The sequence below is a fragment of the Egretta garzetta genome, unplaced genomic scaffold (genome assembly GCF_000687185.1).
Source record: "Egretta garzetta isolate BGI_Z169 unplaced genomic scaffold, ASM68718v1 scaffold268, whole genome shotgun sequence".
NCBI lineage: Eukaryota > Metazoa > Chordata > Aves > Pelecaniformes > Ardeidae > Egretta > Egretta garzetta.
The window spans coordinates 2,642,457-2,664,064 of NW_009260600.1; the positions used below are offsets into that span (position 1 = coordinate 2,642,457).

Genomic DNA, 21,608 nt, shown 5'->3' on the forward strand with positions numbered 1-21,608 from the left:
CTCTGAGTATCACAAAATGCCATATGGCTGTTTATTCTTCCTTTGCATCATTCCTTTGCATGTGTGCTTGATTTGCTTTTTGTTGTTTTGCTTCTGGTTTTTTTTTTTTTTTAATGCACCAGAGTTTAGAAAACACTGTGACCACTGCATCTAAGTTTATAAATTTACAGCAACATTTTTGAGGCAGACCTGAGCAAAAATTTCTGCTTTTTTTTTTTTTTTTTTTTTAATTTTCTTCATTTCTCCATTTTCTTCTTTAGTGGTCTCTTGAAAAATCCAGCCTGCAGAAAAGAAAAAAGTGACTAAGAACTGTTCAAAGCACACAGCCTGTATTGGTAGCATTCATGTGCTGGACCTTACTACTATTTTAATACTTCCAGTACAGTAAAAGTTGTTTACTATTTTATCACTGAATGACAACATTGTTTTTCCTGGAACGGAAAAACTAAAGAGACGCGTCATGAAGGCAGACAAAAGAAGTACAGTCAATATATAGTGAGGAATTAGCTGAATCATTGTTATGTTCAGATAATGTCAAAGGGCTAAAACACTTAAAAATATTTGGTACCCATTTGAATAAATAATACTTTCTTTTATACTTCTCAAATTTTTTAAGAGTTTATGCATGTTGAAATGTATAAACTGTAACCTAACTCAGGTATGAACTAAATAGTTAGCTTAGAGAAGAGTGCCCACTTGTGGTAATACTTACACCACAGGCCTAGCATCTCTTGCACAAAGAGAAAACCTGGTTATCAAAGGCCACAGCCAAAGTTAATTAAAAAACTGCTTGATACACCCTTAGTCATACTAAAATATAAATAATTATAACAAAATATTTCTTTTCATAACATACTGGAAATACAGGTTTCAATTGGTTAGCATTGCATGTTACACATCAGAAGAACGTAGTGTTATTAATTATTTTGTCATTTCTATAAGATTTCACACTACTTATTTGATAATATTAGTGTCTGTTAGGTTGTAGTTTTGAGAAGGAGAGGGCAGGGAATTTAAGAATATTTTTTTATTTTCATGAAGACAAGAATGTGCAGCTTACCTTCCACAAAGCAAATATAAGCAGTGCAAGAATCAAGAGTCCAGCGAAGATACTCAGGAGGATAACCCATAAAGGCACTGTACCTGGGTGGAGTTCTTTGGAAATCTTAATCATGGTCTGCAAAGTGTTCAGAATGTAAGCAATAAATAACTTGTCGTTCTAAAACATCAACAGAGCAGCATGACTTTTATCAGTAAGCAGTGATTTTGCAGGGTACCACTTTATTCTAAGTACAGCAATTCATAGGAGGGAATTGAGAAAATAATCTCCAACATGAAACCCTGTATTTACATAATATCTTGCACCTTATAAGACACAACTTTATAGTTCAAAAATGCACTGAAGAGCTGAACACTAAATATTCAACTTGAAATTATGTCTTAAAAAAAGTTAATTCTGAAATTCCTTGGTTTGTAAAGGCAGCTCTCATTATCTGCAAGCCTGTCAGCTGTGGTTTCACTCCTGGATTGAATTTTAATCTATCACTTAAAAGAAATCCCTGGTTGCAATACCAGCTAATAGCTGACCTATGATGTTTGTATTTCCAAAATATTTTGCACAAGATGTAATTCACACTGAGTATTACTTTGCTCTAAATTTTGGGGGCATTAACAATAATAACAGATAATGAGACTTTTGCTTAAAAATGTACATTGTAGTAAATAAGCCCCTGCATGTAGAAGTTATCACAGAAAAGCAATGCATTAACCACCATAAATCTCTTGGAATAAAGAATATTAAAGGATAAATAACAACTCTAAGAAATTGAAAGACATTTCTTTTTATACCTCACTCTACTACTATAATGTTATATACTTTCTTATCTAAGAAAATGGCAGGGAGCTTCTGAAAAATAAAAGATCCTGTTTCAAATATATATCCTGGGTAACGAAGTAGAAAGAAATATTAAAGAAAATACAATGTACAAAGTAAGATCACTTCTAAATGACCCAGGACAATTTAAAAAATACTACTGATTCCTCAGAAGAATTTTAATTATGCTTTTAATTTACATAGACGCAGGAAGCATTTATACTGCAGCAGGCAGAAATACTTCAGACAGTGCTTCTTCTCACTCAGGTACATTGGTGGGTAGTGGGATTTTGGTATCACCATCTGATGAATTCTGAAATTTCTACTGTAATATGAAATCACTTGCTTTTATTTAGAGTAGGATAATACATTACAACAGGTAACGAGTTCACTAGTAATGACTGAAAATTAATGATTCAGTAGCATAAAAAATCCTATGAAGAGTAAATCTATGAGTTATCATGTTCTTACTTCCAGTTTTTGATGATCATTCCTCAAAATCAGTGATGAGTTCTCGCTGCTAAGTAATGCTTTCACGACAAGGGTTAAGCTGTGAATACTTGCCTGGAAGAAGACAGAAATGGCTATGGTTTATAATTAGGCATTTTGAAGTAGAAAGCTTTGTAGAAATGAGAAGGGTGAAAGCAAAACCTAATCCTCAAGTTTTGGGAGATGCTGAAAATGTGAAAGTCAGTGAAGCTGCTTGTGTGTGTCACATTCAGTACACACCATCACTGTTTGCAAGACAGCAATGCAGCTTTGAAAGAACAGAGAGCAGAGATTCCAAAGAAATACTAATTAATCCTGGAATACTACTTTGGCCACAGGGACAGATTCAGGCTTTCTAGAATTCTGCTGTATCTCCCCTCCTGTCCTGTTATTTTCCAGAGAAAAACAAGGCACAAAACAGGAACTCAGTATCAAAAATTTATCAGCTGAGCAAAATAGACCACAGCCTGGTCATTGCTGTACCCGTCAGACAATATTGAAGTGTGCTTTGAAGTGGACTCTCTCTTCTGCTCTTTTTGATCAAAAAATCCTTTCTAGACTTGAGAAATCTTTCCAGATTAGAATTTATTTAAAAATTATCTGCTGCTATGTACCCCTCCTTACATCTGCTGAATTGGAAATTGTGGATGCCTCAGTAGCTATTAAATAAAGGACCATCAATACAGCATAAGTAAGGGGTGTCTTCTTACCATGTTTTGAAATTTCTGCTAAGTTCTAAGTACTTACTTTAAGGGTAGCAAAACGCATGTAACTTAGTTTTGAGGAAGTTTTAAAATAGCAAGAGAAATTATTTCAAATACTAGGGGACTGTGGAGACTTAAGAAATGGAAGGTCTGATTTTGATAGACATTAGAAACATTGGCTTAAGTTTCTCAAACCCAAGAGCATTGTGAATACAAGTGGGATTTACTTACTTTTATGATGGTAGGTTTCCATACTCTTAATGAAACATTCACTACATATATGTCAGATGGGACAAGGGCACAATTAATAGATGCACATCTGTATGTATCACAGTCCTGTATAAAAGGCACCAATATGAATTAATAGGAAGAAACTCTTCACATTACTAAAATCAAAACATGTGCACCCTCAGCAAGTTTGCGGATGACACCAAGCTGAGTGGTGCGGTTGACACAACAGAAGGACGGGATGTCATCCAGAGAGACCTGGACAGGCTGGAGAGGTGGGCCTGTGTGAACCTCAGGAGGTTCAACAAGGCCAAGTGCAAGGTCCTGCACCTGGGTCAGGGTAACCCCCAGTATCAGTACAGGCTGGGGGAAGAAAGGATCGAGAGCAGCCCTGCCGAGAGGGACTTGGGGGTGCTGGTGGATGAAAAGCTGGACATGAGCCGGCAATGTGCGCTGGCGGCCCAGAAGGCCAACCGTACTTTGGGCTGCATCAAAAGAGGCGTGGCCAGCAGGTGGAGGGAGGTGATTCTGCCCCTCTACTCTGCTCTGCTCTGGTGAGACCTCACCTAGAGTACTGCGTCCAGCTCTGGAGCCCTCAACACAAGAAGGACATGGAAGTGTTGGAGCGGGTACAGACGAGGGCCACAAAAATGATCCGAGGGCTGGAGCACCTCTGGCCAGAGCCCATTCAGTTTTATTGACAAAGCCATAAATGTACATTTACACGATCATTGCCCGTAATACACTGGAACAGGTTGCCCAAAGAGGCAGTGGAGGCCCCATCCCTGGAAACATTCAAGATCAGGTTGGACTGGGCTCTGAGCAACCTGATCTAGTTAGCGGTGTCCCTGCTCCCTGCAGGGGGGTTGGGCTAGATGACCTCTAGGGGTCCCTTCCAACCCAAAACATTCTATGATTCTATGTAAACTACTATATATACAGGATCACAGACTTGCTATGGCATCAATACTAAACTGATATTAATTACTGGGGCTTTTAATGTAAAAATGACACTGCAGTATATAAAACGAGTTGAGATATTCATGCTGTGGTAGAATAGACTCAGTTTTTGCAGGGTCGCTGAGCCTTGAGGAAGCTCTGTTACTGCAGGTATGCAACAAAAGGCATCAGCAGAGCTCCTAAAGGAGGCACAGCCTGTAACAGCAAGTGTTTTTCTGCCAGCACAAGCTATGGCTTCTCTGCAGAGTTTCTCGATCCTTTCAAATCATGGGACACATGGATCTTCCAAGCAAGGCAGGATGTGTGTGTGAAAATTTAACTATCTTTGCTTCCCTGTATCACTTGCTAGCTGGGAGCGCAGCAGAATTATGTTCTGCACTTCAGAAACATTTGCTTAGCGTAGACCTTTATCACCTCTTTGAAGGACTATGATAAGCACGGCAAAATACTCTTCTTATGGCATGGTTTCATTTGCACCAGAAACTCAACTTGTACCTCTGTGCTGAAGAGGTAGTATGATGTTTGTCCCCCTGACATGCCAACATAACTAAAATAAATGCAAAATTACTTTGCAACTCTTCCACCTAAATGTGAGAGGCTAATCCGTTCCAAATGGGATCATCAATTACATTCCTACCAGTTGCATGGAAAATCTGTCAGACCAGAGTGCTAGTATTTGAAAGTATTTTCAACTGGATGCCTAAAATGTTGCAAGGGAGATGAGAAGCCTTTAAAATATTACTATTTATTAATTACTATGGAAATATAGAAGGTAAAGATTTACTAAGCTGTCAAATGAGCTATTGTTACTTACATATTTGCTAAATTGAAAAAAAAAAAACCAAACACCACCCCCCTCACCCCCCAAATTCAGGCCCACATACAGCTTTGTAGCCAAATAAAAACTATAGCTAATCTATGTAAAGATGGCTTTTCAGGCTATGAAGACAAAATGAGTTTCTGTAGGATACAGTTTGAGAGAAGCTTTTATATATTTATTGCAGAAGTACTCAGCTTAAAGATCTGGGTTAATATCTGGGGTGAATATATATACTATATGTATGCTTACCATAATTGTGTCCTTTGTAGGTTCTTTTATTTTTGGCAACACAAATGGTTTCCCAGTGCTGATCTTTAAGGGATCTACAGGGTAACTAGTTTGGCAGATGGCATTCTGTTAGCAGAAACACAAATATTCTTATTGTCTGATTATGCCACCTATTACAAAAAATGCTCTGGAAACAAGCCAACATCAATAATATTTAACAACATTAATAATATTTACTAACCACTAAATGTAATAAAACTGCATATTGCAAGAGTGCAGAATAGGAAATTCAGATGGTGTAAGTGTTGAAGTATCATTATTCAAATAACAAAAGAGCTTTTTATGAGATAATGTAAGCTAAACTCTATCCAGCTGCTTAAACATCTGTAGAAGCAAACATGAGCTTCCTGCAAGATGACCACTACATGAACCAGCAAGAGTTGGCTATAAAAGGAGATAAATGGCTTTTTTACAGGAATCCACAGAGGTTCTGCCTTAGAAAGCAGACAGACAGGTTAAGTGCAGGATCCAGGAGCCTCTGTTGTAGCGCCCAGGGAAGGGGTGGTGGTGCTAGAGCACCATGAGACCTCCATGGCTCCTTCAAAGGCAGCTGGGAAATCCTCTGGTGTCTTCTGTGTGGGGGGAATTTGGTTTTTTTCAGTCGAGTCATTCCCTTTCAGATTGCCAGCATGAAGAGGATTGCAAATCCCCTGCAGTGCACTTGGGTGTAGCTAGTGGTAGATGAATTATACCCACAGAAAAAGCACAGATTTGTTGAGCTTATGTGTAAACCTGGGTCAAATGTGCTGGTTGCCTAGGAATGAAAATAATGGAGGAAGGAATTTAAGAACAGACACAATTTCCTTGTATTCTAAAAATTAAATATTGGGGGGGAGGGGCTGGATTTTTTTTTTTGTTTTAAAGTGAACCTTGAACTTTCATTTAGACCATTTGGTTTATTTTTCAGTGGTGCAACACCTCAAAACCAAGTGAAATATTTGGAGAGAGAGGCATATGTGTGTGTCTCTGAGGGAAAGATTAAGGAAAAAAAAAAGAGGTATAGGTCACCACTTAATAACATTTGGGTTCTTCAGCCATCCAGTTATTGATATAGCTCTAGTTTTAATATCCACAGATCTGGAATCATGGGATTTGTTGGAATTGTGATGTCCTCCAGCTGCTCTGGAGGAATGAAATGGAAAACCTCAAACACATTGAAGAGCATTTGAAAGACATGACCTACTGTCCCCTTCAAGATGTCTTAGTGCCCCAGAGAAGGAAGAAGCCAGAGGATGGCTAGTGCTGGAAAGCAGATGTGCAGGAAGGCTAATTTCAGCAACAGAAGGAGGAGGACTGAACAGGAGTTTGAGCTCTAGATGTAGACAGCAGGACTAGAGCATTTGCAAAAAGCACATCTGACAGTGGAGATAATCTGAGGCTTGGCAGGCAAAACTAAGAAAGAAATTCCTGTCACTCATATCTCAGTCTGGACCTCTCATCACTTGGTAATATGACAGATTAACCTTGTTATAGTCCAGTTATTGTTCAACACCATTTTAATTTTCCTTGTGTCCTTTTAAGAAAATTTATCTGCGTCTTCTTATGCACATCTGTACCTACTCTTAAAACAGCAGCATCTTGTCTTTTAGACTAAAAGCAGTATCTACCTTGAAGCAAGGCATAATCCCAAATGTTTGTGTTTTGCAGTTCCTTACAACAAAAAATCCAACTTTAAATTAATCATAAGCACACAAATTCCTAGCTTACTTGGGAATGTGACAATGAAGTAAGGTAGAGAAGAGTGTTCTTGGCTGCTGTTACATTGGGAAATAAGATCTGCAGTGTGAGGCTTGGCATTGGAAAGTGTTCACCTTTTTCAATCTATTAAAAAAAAAGAAAAACGTTTTGATTAGTATGTTCCTTATTTTGTTGGTATTTGATTGGGAGTTTTTTTCCTTTCCTGTGTTTTTCTTTTCTTCTGTGTTTTTTTTATGTTTCCACAGTCAGTTATGCAAAAAGTGATGTGATGAACTCTTACTTTTTCCCCAAGAACAGCCTGTTGTGAATTAGCAGACACATTCTTCTGTGGTCTTTGGTAATACAATGCTCTACTGAAGGAAATCAAATTATGAGGATGAAAGGGGCCATTTTGACATAAATTTCTTTTTGCTATCTTGTTTACTGCATCCTCTTATCATCTGGGACTTCTGTCTAAGGTAATTTCCTTTCAATTTTTAATAAAGGCCCCAAAATGTTTTAACATGGGAGAGGAGCCACTGTACCAGCGGTGGCTCCTGCTGGTTCCTCCTCAGGTGTGCTTAGGCCACAGCCCTCTTGCTCATCTGCATCTCTCACCTTTTTTCTCTAAAAAGATCACATGACATATCTGTAAGCTGCTGCTCCTTCTGGACGTGCCTGTTGTGGCCGAAGATGGAGAAAATGCCTAGGTGGAATTTCTGGCAGGGGAATTGGTGACTCTGAAGCGGACGAGCCTAGCAAATACTGAAGAACCTGTTTGACTTTCTTCTTCTAACTACTCATTTGTGATAAGCTGCTTGCAGAGATGAATTGTGCTTACGAGACCATAAATGGTATGCTCTGCAGTCTACCAGCTTTCATATTCAGAAAGCAAAGATTTTGAAATTAGATGAAAAATAACTTAAACATCCACAAAAAGCTTTGAAATTATTGGACTTGAACTTTTATACTAAAAAAAGTAGATGAGTACAACAATGTAGGTGAGCTAAAAAATAATTTTTAAAAAAAATCAACCTTTGCCATTGCTATTTAGTGAGAGCAAGGACTTTCCCATGGCCCATTTTTTACAGAGAGAAAGCTGATTCAGAGGCTTTTAACCTTTGTATACAGGACCTTTGTTCAGCTTTAGATTTGACACTGAGAAACAAGGATGCTCTCAAGATAACTAAATTCAGTCCTACTGCAGCTGGAGGGTGGGCTTCTAGTCCACTAAATGTCTTTCCCAAGTGATTTTAGTTTGCAGTATTCATTCCATTAAGAGGATAGCATTCTTGGAGCACGGCATTTGCCTTTTTCAAAGCTGAAGGGATTTTGGAAATATCTGTTCTAAACTGCAACGAAATGAATGTAGGTCAAGTTCTCATTTACTAGGGCATGCTCTCTTTTCCCTGCTGAAGGCAGCAGCTTTAAAACCTGTCCGAACTACTCCGCAGAAGATGGACGACTCTGAGAACGTCAGACTCACCTTATTCCAAAGCAAGCAAGAGAAAAAATGTTATACACAAAATACCCATGTAGAAGGTTCAACATATTGCATAGCTGCTATTTAAGTAATAGGCTACCACACTAAGTGATTCAAACCAAATGAAAAAAAAAGATGAAGCCAGTACCGATATCATGCGGTTTTAATTGTTTCTTACCCTATAATGTAGAGCAACTTCATCCCCAATCTGTTCTGTTGTGTTAATAGCAGTAGGGATGGTATCATTTGCTGCTATTATAACATGGTGCTCCTTGAAAATACTGTGGGTTAAGAAAAAAAAAGTCCCAATAAGCACAAAAACTTCATAAAAACTCTAGCAGTTAATGATATAGGTCTTTTCATTATTGCATGAATCCTCCAGGACTAGTCTTGCAATTAAGTGTGCACTGCTACTTTCACTGAAGTTCAACTCATCCATTTTCTGAGTAGTACTCACTTTTTAATATGTATATTTTAAATGTTTTGTTTAGATAAAACTACTAAATGAGCAATCTTGTTCCCAAAAAATAATACATCAGGGCCTGATTTTGCTGTTCTTATTCTAGATGTGGAGTGTCTTATCCTGAGTATTGCCATGTGAAATAGGCAGGGCCCTATAAAAGACAGAATCAAGTGAAATGAGAACAGAACCAGCATGTTCTAAACTCAATCTTATTCCCTATGGGACAAACAAAGCTTGGTTTTGAACCATGAAATGCATCCAAAATGAATTTGTCTTAATTATTTACACCTCAACACCGTGCAATGTACTCTACTGATAATATTTACAAAGTTTTTCAGGGGTGGAATTTAACTGAATTCTAGCTATTTCTGAAAATAAAGTGTACTACAAGACCTGCATTAAAGTTCATGTCTGAACTGATAAAAACAAAGCTGTAAGAATCTAAAATTAAGGTTATTTTTTGACGTTGGAAATCAAACACCACAGAACACGATATTATAGCAATACAAACTCGTGGCCATCAGGAAGCTGGAAGTATTTGCCTTCTTATGTACCCGGAACACCTTTGAATGAATAGAGCAAAGTACAAAAATCAACAAAAGCTGTGGTTGTGCAAACTGCAGCTCAAATATAGATAAAGCAGTGCCACAGCAAGATAGGGATAGTAACTGCTCCATTATTTCACGTAATTGCTCTTTTCAGTGAAGCCTGTGCTTCCTATTCATGAGCCTAGAAGCTGTCATTTGTAGATACTGAGTGCAGCTCAACAACAAAACAATACTATGTTCTCTTTGAACACCTGCTCTTTACTGTGCTAGTAAATAGAAGGACAGAGAAGCATCAATACCTTACAAATATCAATCCTACTTCATATTTTACTGGAATTGTAACGTGTCCTGTGTTGTCACTTAAGGTCTCAGGTGGTTCTTCACTGTCACTAAAATAAAACAATAATGACCATAAAAATGTGATAGTCATCTGTGCATGCAACAAGACTACTAGGCGTAAAGGGGTCTTAAGAAACTGAAATTCCTACAGCTCTGGGTATGAAAACGTAATACCCATTTCCAGTTAATTTCTATCTCCTAAAAAAAAATTCAAAAGACTATTTACAGTAACTAAAAAGTTAAGTCCTGAACCAGTCCCAGCTCAGAGACTCATCTTTGTTAAAATTACAGACTGCAGTTGACTGAATGAAAATGGGTCAAGCAAGGGCCACTGCTCTCACATCATCCCTGTGTTTTGCAGGGACAGCAAACACTGAGGGCAAGTGCATTCCTTTACTTTACCACAGACAACTTCTGCAATGCTTTTGCTCTTTGAAGGCCAGACCTTTTTGTTTAGGATAAACTGTGATCCACGCTAAAGTATGCAGTAATTTTGTAAGAGAAAAAACCTTTTCTGAAGGTAAAACTACTGGAAATGACAACTCATTTATGACTCTCAGGCTCTAAAGACAAACAGCTATTTATTTAGTCCACTCAGTCCACTGCTGGACCGAGTACATCCGTAAAGCTGCCAGCTCTACAGATTGCTTAACCACTTCTGAGTTCAGAAAAGTCATCCTTGTTTTACTGTGAGACACAAAGCTATAGAGCTTTCTAAGAAAAAAATAATCAGAAGGTAAACAAGCAATGATTGCAACTAACCTTGTTGTATACACATGAATAGTAGCATTTTCCAGGAGATAAGATGCATTGAATTGGAATGATATTTTGAAAGAAATCTGTTTGGAGAAATACATTACACATTTTAAAAGGGGGAAAAAAAAGCTATAAAAGCACACTAATAAGGTTTGATCTGATGAAAAATGAGCAAAATTTTTCTACTTTAATCTGTCGAATCCTTATTCACATTTTAATACTTTTCTATGAATGAATCCACTGGTTTGAATTTGTCCCAACCAAGAAGGAAATCTAATGGTTATCACTTATTAAACAGGAGCCTCAAATTTTCAGCACCAAGAAGCATCAGCAAAACATTATATAGTATATTAAAAATACATAGCTAAGTAACTCTTAATAGAAACCAATCAGTCTTGCAATCAAAAACATTTTTTCCTTCAGTGAGGAAGAAACATAGCTTCAAAGCCTGGTAATTACAGTGAAAATGAGCTGTCTGTAGAAGGCTGCTAGAATATAGTAAAACACCTAGAATACTGAACAGAAATGTTTGCAGTGTAAATAAATGACTACTGGGTCTCACAAAAATTCCCTACTCCTTATAACCAGGGAAAATTTATCACAATTTTTCACTACACAAGATTTAGTAACATTGTCCCAAACATGTCCCTCTTCATATCCTGATATTTAAGGGCAATTTTATATGACACAAAAGTTTTACTATTTGTTACTGTACAGGATTTTTCAGCTCAGACTTTTATCACTGGGGCCATTCAAGCTGGAACTCATTTTTAAGGTCTGTCTTTGGCAGATCCAGGTTAGTATTTCCACATAGCAGCTTATTCTCTTTTCAATCATCTGATTAAATTTTATTAAAAAAATAACTAAAGACATAGGGTCCAACCTGTGGAATGCCATAGTATCTAATGTCTTATCAGTATATCCTAACAAGTATCATATATATCAGGAGACAGACCCTTCTGGCCAGCTGTGCCACTTGTCTTCTAATGGTGTCAAGGATGGCACCTTTTACCTCTTCCCACACCACAGCTGACTGCCCAGCTACTGAAGACCTCATGTTTTCCTATTTGGCTCAGTGCAGTTTAAATCAAGGACAGCTAGGGAAACATGCATGGACAGGTTTTGGAGTGAACACAGAGAAGAGAAATTCAGACGCGACAGGGACTGCCCTGGCCTTAGAACAGCATGGAGCAATGAGAACTTGCATGCAGGGGGACTTTTTACCTCTTCTGCAGTTTTTAGAAATGGATATCCCACTTTACAGGTGATGTTGTGATTAGATTCACAGCTATCTTTCTGAATACCCTAAAGGAAAAAGAAAGTGAAATCATTACCTTGTGCAAACCCTTTTTACATTTTGACTAAGCATCAAGGGCCTGTTGAACATATACCATTGCTGCTTTTCATTGTCGAATCATCGTAAGAGTCAAAGCCTTAACTGAACTGGAACAAAAAATAGGAAGCCACAACTTCTGCAAAACAGTTTCCATCTATAGACATGTATATCAATTAGAAGCCATTATTCCCATCCAGTAAAAGTGTTTGGAACATTCACAATTAGGCACGAACTGGACATCATGCAAATTAGTCATGGGGTCTAGCAGATCAACATATGTATAAGTAGAGTTTTTACATGTAATTTTGTAAATGCATTCCTAACTTGGAAATAAAAGTGACACTCATACTCCATAAATTACTGCCACAGGGTCAGCAATAGTGCTATGGATCCCTGACTGACTTCTCCTAATGTGCAACAGCAGGACTGTTGGTTTAAAACAGCTTCTCCTAATGTTTCCTACCTGAACTGAAGTGAATTCGCAGCATATCTGCTGAGGCAGGCAGAAGAACAGCTACGTGGAAATGCTATCTGAGGTAAGGATGAGGCAGGCACTTACCTATGCTGCCCTACCAAGACAGTACTTTTTCTCTACATGTGCAAAAGTAGAATCCTACAGACTCAGGAGCTGTACTGACGAATAACAGGGCATTTCTGGCTATACAGATGTAAAGAAGATTCATGGTGCTGACGTTCATCTAAGATGCAGGCACTTACTGTCTAAGCGTCACTGTGAAACTTGCATCTTAGTTAAGGGAGGCTAGGCAAGACTCCACCCAGGTCAAAATAAATACACTCTTTTAGAGGGATAAGCAAGGACAGCACTCCCAGGGAATCTCTTCCAATCAACAGAGATGAAGCCAGAGCAGTGAAATTCAGGCTTAATAAAAAGGCTTCCTCAGATCTCTCTAGCAATATAGGTTATGATAAATATGGTAATGTGAAAAATTCCTACCTCAATGCCAGCAAAAATAATATTTGGAGAATACTGAACCAAAACTCTGGTATTATAGGCACTGTCTTTTTTGTTCTTCACAGAGAGCTGGATGGTGAACTTATCATTGCGTGACTTTACAATGAATGGAGAAGAGCTGTAAAATAAAGTAAGAATGTTGGACATCTTAACTTTTGAATCTGTTTTTAACATAAAGAGGAACTTCTTCCAGTGTCCAGACTATATTTGGAAATTATGCTACAACATTATCTTATTAAACTACAGAATTTATAATTTACATAAGAAATTTTGTACACATATCAAGTGATACAGTAAACCCAGTGTAGTTACCTGTCTCCAGCTATGCTTGCTTTTACATTCAGAACAAGATCTGAAATGCATTTATTTTTGGCTCCACAATCTTTTGTGAAAGGAATCTGCAACAATAGTATTTTTATTCTCAATTTTATTACATTTATTATTAAAATTAAATACTTGCATTTTAATTCATTATCTAATTTTATATAAGGTCATCTGTTTGACAGTCAAAAAAGTCTTCCCTAATATAAATAAGTTAAACATGCCAATATGCTGTAAAATGCACAGGTGAAACATAACCTTTCTACTCATTCCCTTCAAAGTGATTCATCTAGATTAGAAAATGAGGCCATAATAGAAGTATGAACTATGTCAAGCACCATCAAAGTATATGAGTAACATTCTCCTGTTCTCTCTGTGTAAAAAATTACAATAAAATGGCTTGTACTCTCTTCTATTTTCAGTTAACTCTGGTCAGTTTTAAAACCCCAGGCTGGTTGCCAAGAACACTGAATTTTCATTCCCGGATACTCATTTAGAGGAAACATTTCCTAGCCAAAGTCAACGACCTCTTCAGCCAATTTGTGGACAATACTTTCACCTCTTGTGTGGGCTATGCATTTTACTTTAAATACTTTGGTTATTAATACAGTATTGTGATGACTTACATATTCAGATATTGAATTGGGCAGGTTGCTATCAAGAACAGGTCCACTCTCTGGATCAGAAAAATTGAACTCCAGCAAAACCTTTACAGAGTCCTGAAAGTCAGGCTTATCCTAGAACATAAAGAAAACAAAATTCCCATTATGGACATTCACTCTAATATCTATGGAAGTTAAAAAAACCCAAATAGTGCTGAGATAAAACATTTTTTAGTCACACCATTGCCATCCTTGCTAGGGAAGCATTTGAATACTTGCAATTGATAATAAAGCATTTAATGTGCAATCCAATCCTTATAAATATCTACTAATGCTTTTGTGTATCTCATCATAAAAATGTTACATAGCCTGAGCATATCCAACATGGTTTCATTTAAGAATGTCTCAGAATAGCCAACTTGAATACTTTCCTCTTTTAGTTGTGTTTAAAGGATCAGTAAGGTGAACAGCAGCAGTATCACTTTGTGTGAAGTCAAACTGAGGCCTGCTGTTAGAAGATGTATTGCATAGTCAAGCAAATTTCGGGCATCATTTATCATTATTTTTGCATTATGATACAACTGCGAAGTCACTAAATAATTTAAATGTGGGTAGCTTATAATATACACATCCATTCATTCTGCACACTGGTTACAGTCTGGGCAATTTCATACTCACAGTTGCTAATTACATTTCTTTTTCACAGTGAGAGAAGTAGGTAAGTGTATACACAGTAAGGATTCTCTATCCCAAATGTAATTTGCAAATTTTTTTACTATATTTTAGAAGGAGGAATTGCACCAATATGCAAACTAGACTTCCAGCTCACATCCTCCTGCTGAGTTTTGAATGCACCTAAGCTACTAACCACGATACCTGCCTGGTTCCACTGTGCTATGCTCTTTCTTAAGACAGATACAAACAAAGAGACAAAGGCAAATAGACTGTATATATAAGTAAATAATTTATATCTATACACATATACAAATATACAAATCGTAAGTAGTAATTTTATGTGTACTTCTTAAGATTAATTCTGGATGCAGATTTTGTTGTCCAATTTACAATTAATCGAATACATTTGGGTTGTTATAATGTCAACACGAGGAAAACACTTTAAATGATTTACTTGCCAACATGTAGAAGTTATGTTTAATACATTCTGACCCTCGGATAGTTATATTTTTTTGCATTTTCCTCTCATGGCTTTCTGTGAACAAGCTTCGAGATATTTGTCTTTGTGAGTCGAGAGTAATCCAATACTGCAGACCTGCAAAAAACCTCGAGATCAATATTATGAACCCATTTGCCTCTACACATTCTTTTTCCCCCTCCAGTATCTTATATGCACTTGCAACAGTGAATTTAGAAGACTTGTGGTCCATTTTTAGAGAAATAAATGAATGCAAGCATAGCAATTTTATAGCGTAAAGATTCCATGGCTCAGTGCTTATCTACTTACTGGATTCAAATATATCTTCCTTCGACTTTAGTCTGGTCTTAAAACAAATTGTGGCATTTATGCATATTGTTTTTCTTTTATTTATCTGGCAATTTTGTTGTTGGATATTGATGCTTTTGGGTGTAAATTGCATGGAAACATTTACTTCAGCCACATCACGAGACCTTAACAAAAACACAAAGAGAGAAAGTGCCTTGAAAATCATAGCAGGAACATTTTTTAACTTAAGAATGAACTTACAAAATGTGCAACGTTGAATGTTAAAATACACATATGTGATGGTCTAGACAAATAATTAACCCTGTACAGTACCAGTAAACTACAAATTACAGAGAAAACTGTCACAGGGTTTCTCCACAGTGCTGTATTTGTTTCAGAACAGATACCAGATGAAAGGATGTATTTTCAAAAGCATTTAAGCAACTCTATACAGCCAGTCCCATTTTAAAACAGAATCTAGGCCCAGATCCATCCTTGAGGGCATCCACAGATGAACGTCTTACACATGAGCTGGAAGGCAGTGTGCCACCTCTTAGGCTGTGGGTAGATAAACAGGCTGAGATTCACCACCAATTTGCTTCATTTTGACTCCCCCCTTTGCCCTTGTCCCATCATTGCCTCTCCCTTTGCTCTGACTCAATTCCCTTTTGGGCTTGAGACAGAGTATTACAGTGTACTAAACCAGCAGAAAATTTAGCTGGCAAAACAGCTTTCTGCAGATTTGTGATCTAAGCAATGCAGTGAAGGGGCATCTCACTGCATGCACACACGGAGGTTTTAGAAAGACGAATGACCAGATGAGGGCTGAGGAGAAGCTGGCAGCTTGAGGATGGTTGCAAGACCTGACAAACTGGATCACCTAGCAGGTGAGTTAGGCGGAAGAGCAGGACAGGAAAAGCAAGGAGCTGGCCTAACAATTGCCTTACCAGAGAGAGAAATGGTTTTAGTTGTGCATTAGAAATGAGGGATTACATGTTACTTTCTTTATTTCTCTTACTGGTATTTTTCTCTTGTCGCTTAAAAAATATATTGCTCATTATGCCATCTGAATCATGCTCTTCTTTAAAGAACATTAATTCACTGTTAACCAGAAAGATTTTCTGTAGGGAGCCAAATTAGAATTTTCTTATTAGGAAGTCAAAGGAGTTTTCTTAGTGACCCCTTCACATTTGAACCTGTCCTTGATATTGCTAATAAGATAATATGCAATATATTGAAAAAGAGAACAGTTAGGGTTTTTTTTCTATTTACTTAGTGCCACAAGTAGAATCAGTTTCTATTTTGAATATGGTCTAGGGGAACAAGCTAACAAGGTTTCTAAAATATTCATATATTTGTTACTGTTATCCGTTAAGTTTTATTCTCATTCCTCCTGAGAGACATGAAAATATGGAGATTCACAGCCAGTGTCAAAGCATGAGATGAAACCAGTATCCTCACAACAGCCCAAAAAGTAATGCATACAAGTTACATTGATATTCAAAGACAAATGGTTATTTTCTGGCCTGTGAGTATCCGTACCAGAAGAGGGCAGCCCCACCAAGGCCTCCAATGGTGACATCAATCAGCCCGTCATTGTTTAAATCCATTTCTCCGTGCACAGACTGGCCAAAGAATTTCACTTTTTCCCCATCTCCACCTGATGCAATACGCTGTGAAAATCATTAAGAGGTTTATGCAGTGCATATTGAAGGTTTTTATAAGAAAATTGAAGGCACATTTGTTGGCAGTTAGATGGCTTTTAGACCCTTCAAATATATTAAATTTTCATGACAACATTCCTAAAAGGGTTACCATGGTGATGAATACACTATAAATTTTCAGAATTGCAAAATGTCTACTTTTCTGGCTGTACAGAACATTTCAGAAAGTTTCTAATGAAAACATGCAAATATATTTTCTAATATTGTTAGAATCAAATTCAGTTAAATCAGACTGAGTTTAAAAGTACAGAGCATTTTAAAAAAGAAGCTGTCATGACTGGTGAAGTCACAATTTGATTCTATGTCAGAAAGACATGGGAAAAGAGGATTTGTGCTACATACACTTACAGTGGCTGCCAATCTGTAAAGTTTTACTTTGTACCTGTGAATATTTTTGACTGATTGTGTTTCCATGGCCATGATAAATATAAACAGCTCCACGATGATCATCCTCTAAGGGAGAACCTATTACAATGTCATTATATCCATCAAGGTTGAGATCCTTCACAGCAGCAATCGCAGTCCCGAAGCGTGCACCGCAAGGCTCATTCTTAAGAACTTTACAAATGTCCTGTTTTAACGGCGAACAGCATGTTTGCTTTATAGGTTCAAGACTCATCTGGTATTCAAACTTTGTCTGTGGAAGAACAGATTTAGAGTTTGTGGATTTCCATGAACATTTTAGCAATGCAGGCTTTTAAGAGCTCCTGTCCAGAAGTCAAACTGATGAAGTAAATGAAAAAATTACATCCTATTCCTAGCAATTGAGTGCACTGTAGAAACTGTGATCCAGTAACTGTAATTCAATGTTCTTTCTGAGCAGCGGGTAGGAAAGACATTCTTGCTCCCTTTCTTTCTGCATCTAGATGCTTCCGCATATTTCTTGAAGTTACAAAGTTCACAGGAAAGTGTAGTAACATAACAATATTTGGATGTTATTGTAAGTAAACCAATTCATTCTTAAGATAGTGTAAAGAATTCTTCTAAAGGCATTCTCTTAATCTGAGAAGTAAACCAAGTTTCTGATGAAACACAGATGGCAATACTGTTATTCCAGAACAAAAGACAGCATTTCTCTTACATAGACTGAATTCTGTCCCCATAGTCCATGGCCTAACATACATATTCTTTCGGTCCAGTATGCATGCTAGATCAAAACGGCACACACAGTATGGTATATAACAAATCTTTCCAAGAGATTGGCCCCATGAGTTCCATGTTAGAGATTAGCAGCAGCAATCAGTTGCTGCATCTCCTTTATTTGGAGATGGATAAAGGGAAGCACAGGAAAAACAAATTTCAAACCCTCACATTACTGAAGGACATGGAATTCTTGTTTTCTCGCCAACCCTATTCACCAGCAATTTGTTGTTAGCAACATGCATGTAGAAACTGGAAGAGTTCCTTGTCAGATAGATCCAGTCTCTTCAGGTCCTTTTCTCGCAATAGTATTTTAGGAGACCATCATTGCTAGGACATGCTTTGATAACTGTTATAACAGTACGCAATGCTACAGGACTAAAAGAAGAAAAAAAAGAAGAAAAAGTATGCATAGACATTGGAAGGAGACACTTAATAAATTATGAAGTTGAAGTGTAGCTGGTAGATTCCTCAATCTAGTTGTGACACGTATAAAAGTTGTTGGATGTATGGGGTTTACCTCTAGGTTGGTAAGCAAGTCACAAATTTACTGGAGCACACACTTTTAGGATGGATGACCCCTATTGTTCCCTAATCCATGAAAGCAAAAATAAAATGTGATATAAAATTAACCCTATAAATTTGCTTCTATGTCATATTGCAGCTTACAGGATATAGTGCCTATCTATATAACACAAGCCATTAGAAAAAAAAAGTGAGAAAGCAAGAGTTTGAGAAGAAAGTTTTCAAAACCCAGTCTGTATTATACGTTCAATTGTCAAAATCATCTTTCTCAGTTTTCAACAGGTCATCTTCCCCAGCTCAAATTATCATATCTCTTTAAAATAAGGATATAAAGACAGTAAGGAGCATGTTCTGTTCCTGGTCAATAAACACCATCCTTACCTTGTTCAGACCATAAACATATACTTTCCCTTGCTCCTCTTTTTCAGTTCCCATATACATAGGTGCTCCAACAAGAAGAAGGTCTGTAAATGAGTCCCTATCAATGTCGATTGTGGTAATAACACCCCCAAAGTATGACCCAATCTGCAGGAAAATGTAAGGTATAAATCAGAGTCAGCAACATCATGCAACATTTCCTATTCAGAAACCTGTTATATGGTTGCTTACAACAATGCCAAATGTTAACCATTAGACAGAAATTCTGTTGTCTAGATCTTTTGGGTCTGTTTGCCTTTAAGCTTGTTTTCTGTTTTAGGGTATTGTTGACAGATTTTTTTATTTAAGACTGGTCCATTCAACTTTCAACTCTCCTGAGTTTGAAAGGTACAAAAGGTGCCTTCTACCTGCTAGGGGGAGTAGCACCTCTTAAGACAGCATTTGAATAGAAGTATCTTGGGGAAGCCATTTTTCTCTTCAGTCCCAACAGTAATACATAGAAGGAGCAAAATAAATTGTCTTAGGCTTGCCAGGGGAAAAAGATAGGATGGTGGACAAAAGCTCCAAGACAACACAGTGCAGGCAGTCTCCCAGATTCCCAAGTTGCCACTAAATACAGAAGAACAAGATCTACACAAAGAGCTAGATACATTCATAGGTTGGGTACAAAGTGTGAAATACATTCACTTCACAACTAAGCTAGACACCCTGCATTTTCTTTATGTTCAACATGAGAAGCAGTACCTTCTAGTGCAAGATGCGTCTCATCTCACAGAAGATGCTTCAAGTAAGCCAGATCCCTCAAACCTTAAAAATGTGTGCTTTCCTTCATTGACTCTAAAAGGACTGTTTGATTAGCTGAGTTGCAGATATCAACTATGGGTGAAAATTAGGTAAGCTGAATTTTCCTGAAAGAAGCTTGTAGTTCTGGGGAGAAGAAGCCTGGGGAGACCCGAGTAGGCAGGTCTTTCAACCCTCATGTGTATAATACTTTACTACCGTCTTTTAACTATGTGATTACATGTTGTTTTTTTCCTGCAGGAACAGCTCTCAGTGAGCTACTACTCAATATAACAAGCAGGCATTCAATATTTCATGCTGTCCCAACTGATGCTCTCGCACATGTCAAACCCATTTCCTGCCAGTGACATACCCCTTCCACCCAGCAGACAGAGCAAATTGCAAGTACAGAGATGGCTACAACCACTTTGACACTGCTGAAGGTTTAACCTTCAAAGAGAAAATTTCCAAGGGTCTCTGACTACTGCAGAGTCCACTTTCCATTACTTAGTATACCAGAGCATCTACCTAACCCTTCCTTCTGATCTTGCTTACAACTCCCAGTTTCATTTGCTCTTCTGAAACAGAGTTGTCATTTGAAATACTTGTTTCTGTTTCTCATGCCATATTCCTCTCATATGTTATCATGAATGCATACTTACTTGTTCCCCATTTAACCTCTGAAGTACTTGTACCTCTCTTCCTTCCATTCTATAAATGATAATTTGGCCAGTGTGATTGTATCGTGGCTGTCCTGCTATGTACAGTACACCTTCAGGTGTCAATGCTGAATTCACAGTATATCCTAGGAAGCAGAAAAGAAGTCAAGATGCAATACACAGAATGCATCCGAAATACTGGCTGTTATTCAGAGCCTTTTTAAGGCTTATTCTATAGCTAGATGTTTAGGCCTATTTATGCTAAAGAATAATAGCATCGTTATTGAAAGGGCTGGACGTGTTATTTGCCTGGAGTCTCAGAGTCATGGGCACCACCAGGTTATTAAACCTTTTCACAGGCTGGTGGGCCATGTTCATTTTGCTATTCTCACAGAGTGTGTGATATGGTGGTACTGATGAAATAACTGATGAACAGCTTGTTGAAAAGCTACTTTCAAAGAACTGTTGTCACCGGCTCACCATCAAACCGATGGAGTCTTCCAAACGTGATTCTAGGGACATTATGAAGGCAGTCCTGTTTAATATTAGCAACAATTTAACAACTTGGATGAAGGAAGACTTAGAAAATTTACAGATGAATCAAAGCTGTGGCAAGGTTGCAAGTATTATGGAGGATAGGATCTAAATTTAAAATTACTTTGCCATATTTTAGATATATTAAAAAAAACAGCTAACAGCATTCTGCAAAGAAGACAAACAGTGTACTTCGGGACAAAAAAAATGAAATTATTCTAGTGTTGACTCCTCATCAGTGAAAATGTGGTTTAAATGAGATAACAGAGCAAACAGAACCATGAGGTGTAGAAAGCAAGACCTAGAAAAGAGAGCAAGGCCACTGATGCTTTTTGTAGAAAAGGCTGAGAGGAAAACAATAGCTTGCCACTGTGCAAGACATTGTTATAAAAAAAGATAGTGGTAAACTGTTATTTTTGTCCATTGACTGACAGAAATCAGCTTAATTTTAAGCAAAGATTTAGACTGAATATTGCATAAAACTTTATAACTATCAAGGCATAGAAAAACTAGAATACTAGAGGAATCTATGAAATCTCTGAACAGATTAGATATATCTATTGGGAA

The 21,608-nt window shown here is 37.5% G+C and overlaps 1 protein-coding gene across 1 annotated transcript in view; it reads right to left on the reverse strand.

Annotated features, from left to right (window-relative positions):
• Positions 1-236: 236 nt before the first annotated feature.
• The window catches only part of ITGA1 (integrin subunit alpha 1), a 43,464-nt gene continuing 22,092 nt past the window's right edge, over positions 237-21,608 (reverse strand). Inside the window, exons 12-30 of the mRNA XM_009644820.1 lie at positions 20,511-20,653; positions 19,072-19,215; positions 17,408-17,662; positions 16,844-16,974; positions 15,323-15,486; positions 14,994-15,130; positions 13,885-13,995; positions 13,250-13,335; positions 12,920-13,055; positions 11,853-11,933; positions 10,635-10,711; positions 9,833-9,922; positions 8,701-8,803; positions 7,070-7,183; positions 5,324-5,428; positions 3,298-3,402; positions 2,345-2,437; positions 1,061-1,177; positions 237-281 (exon numbers count right to left, since the gene is read on the reverse strand). Coding sequence (XP_009643115.1) covers positions 237-281; positions 1,061-1,177; positions 2,345-2,437; positions 3,298-3,402; positions 5,324-5,428; positions 7,070-7,183; positions 8,701-8,803; positions 9,833-9,922; positions 10,635-10,711; positions 11,853-11,933; positions 12,920-13,055; positions 13,250-13,335; positions 13,885-13,995; positions 14,994-15,130; positions 15,323-15,486; positions 16,844-16,974; positions 17,408-17,662; positions 19,072-19,215; positions 20,511-20,653 — 2,237 coding nt within the window. The remainder of the gene's footprint in view (positions 282-1,060; positions 1,178-2,344; positions 2,438-3,297; positions 3,403-5,323; positions 5,429-7,069; positions 7,184-8,700; positions 8,804-9,832; positions 9,923-10,634; positions 10,712-11,852; positions 11,934-12,919; positions 13,056-13,249; positions 13,336-13,884; positions 13,996-14,993; positions 15,131-15,322; positions 15,487-16,843; positions 16,975-17,407; positions 17,663-19,071; positions 19,216-20,510; positions 20,654-21,608) is intronic.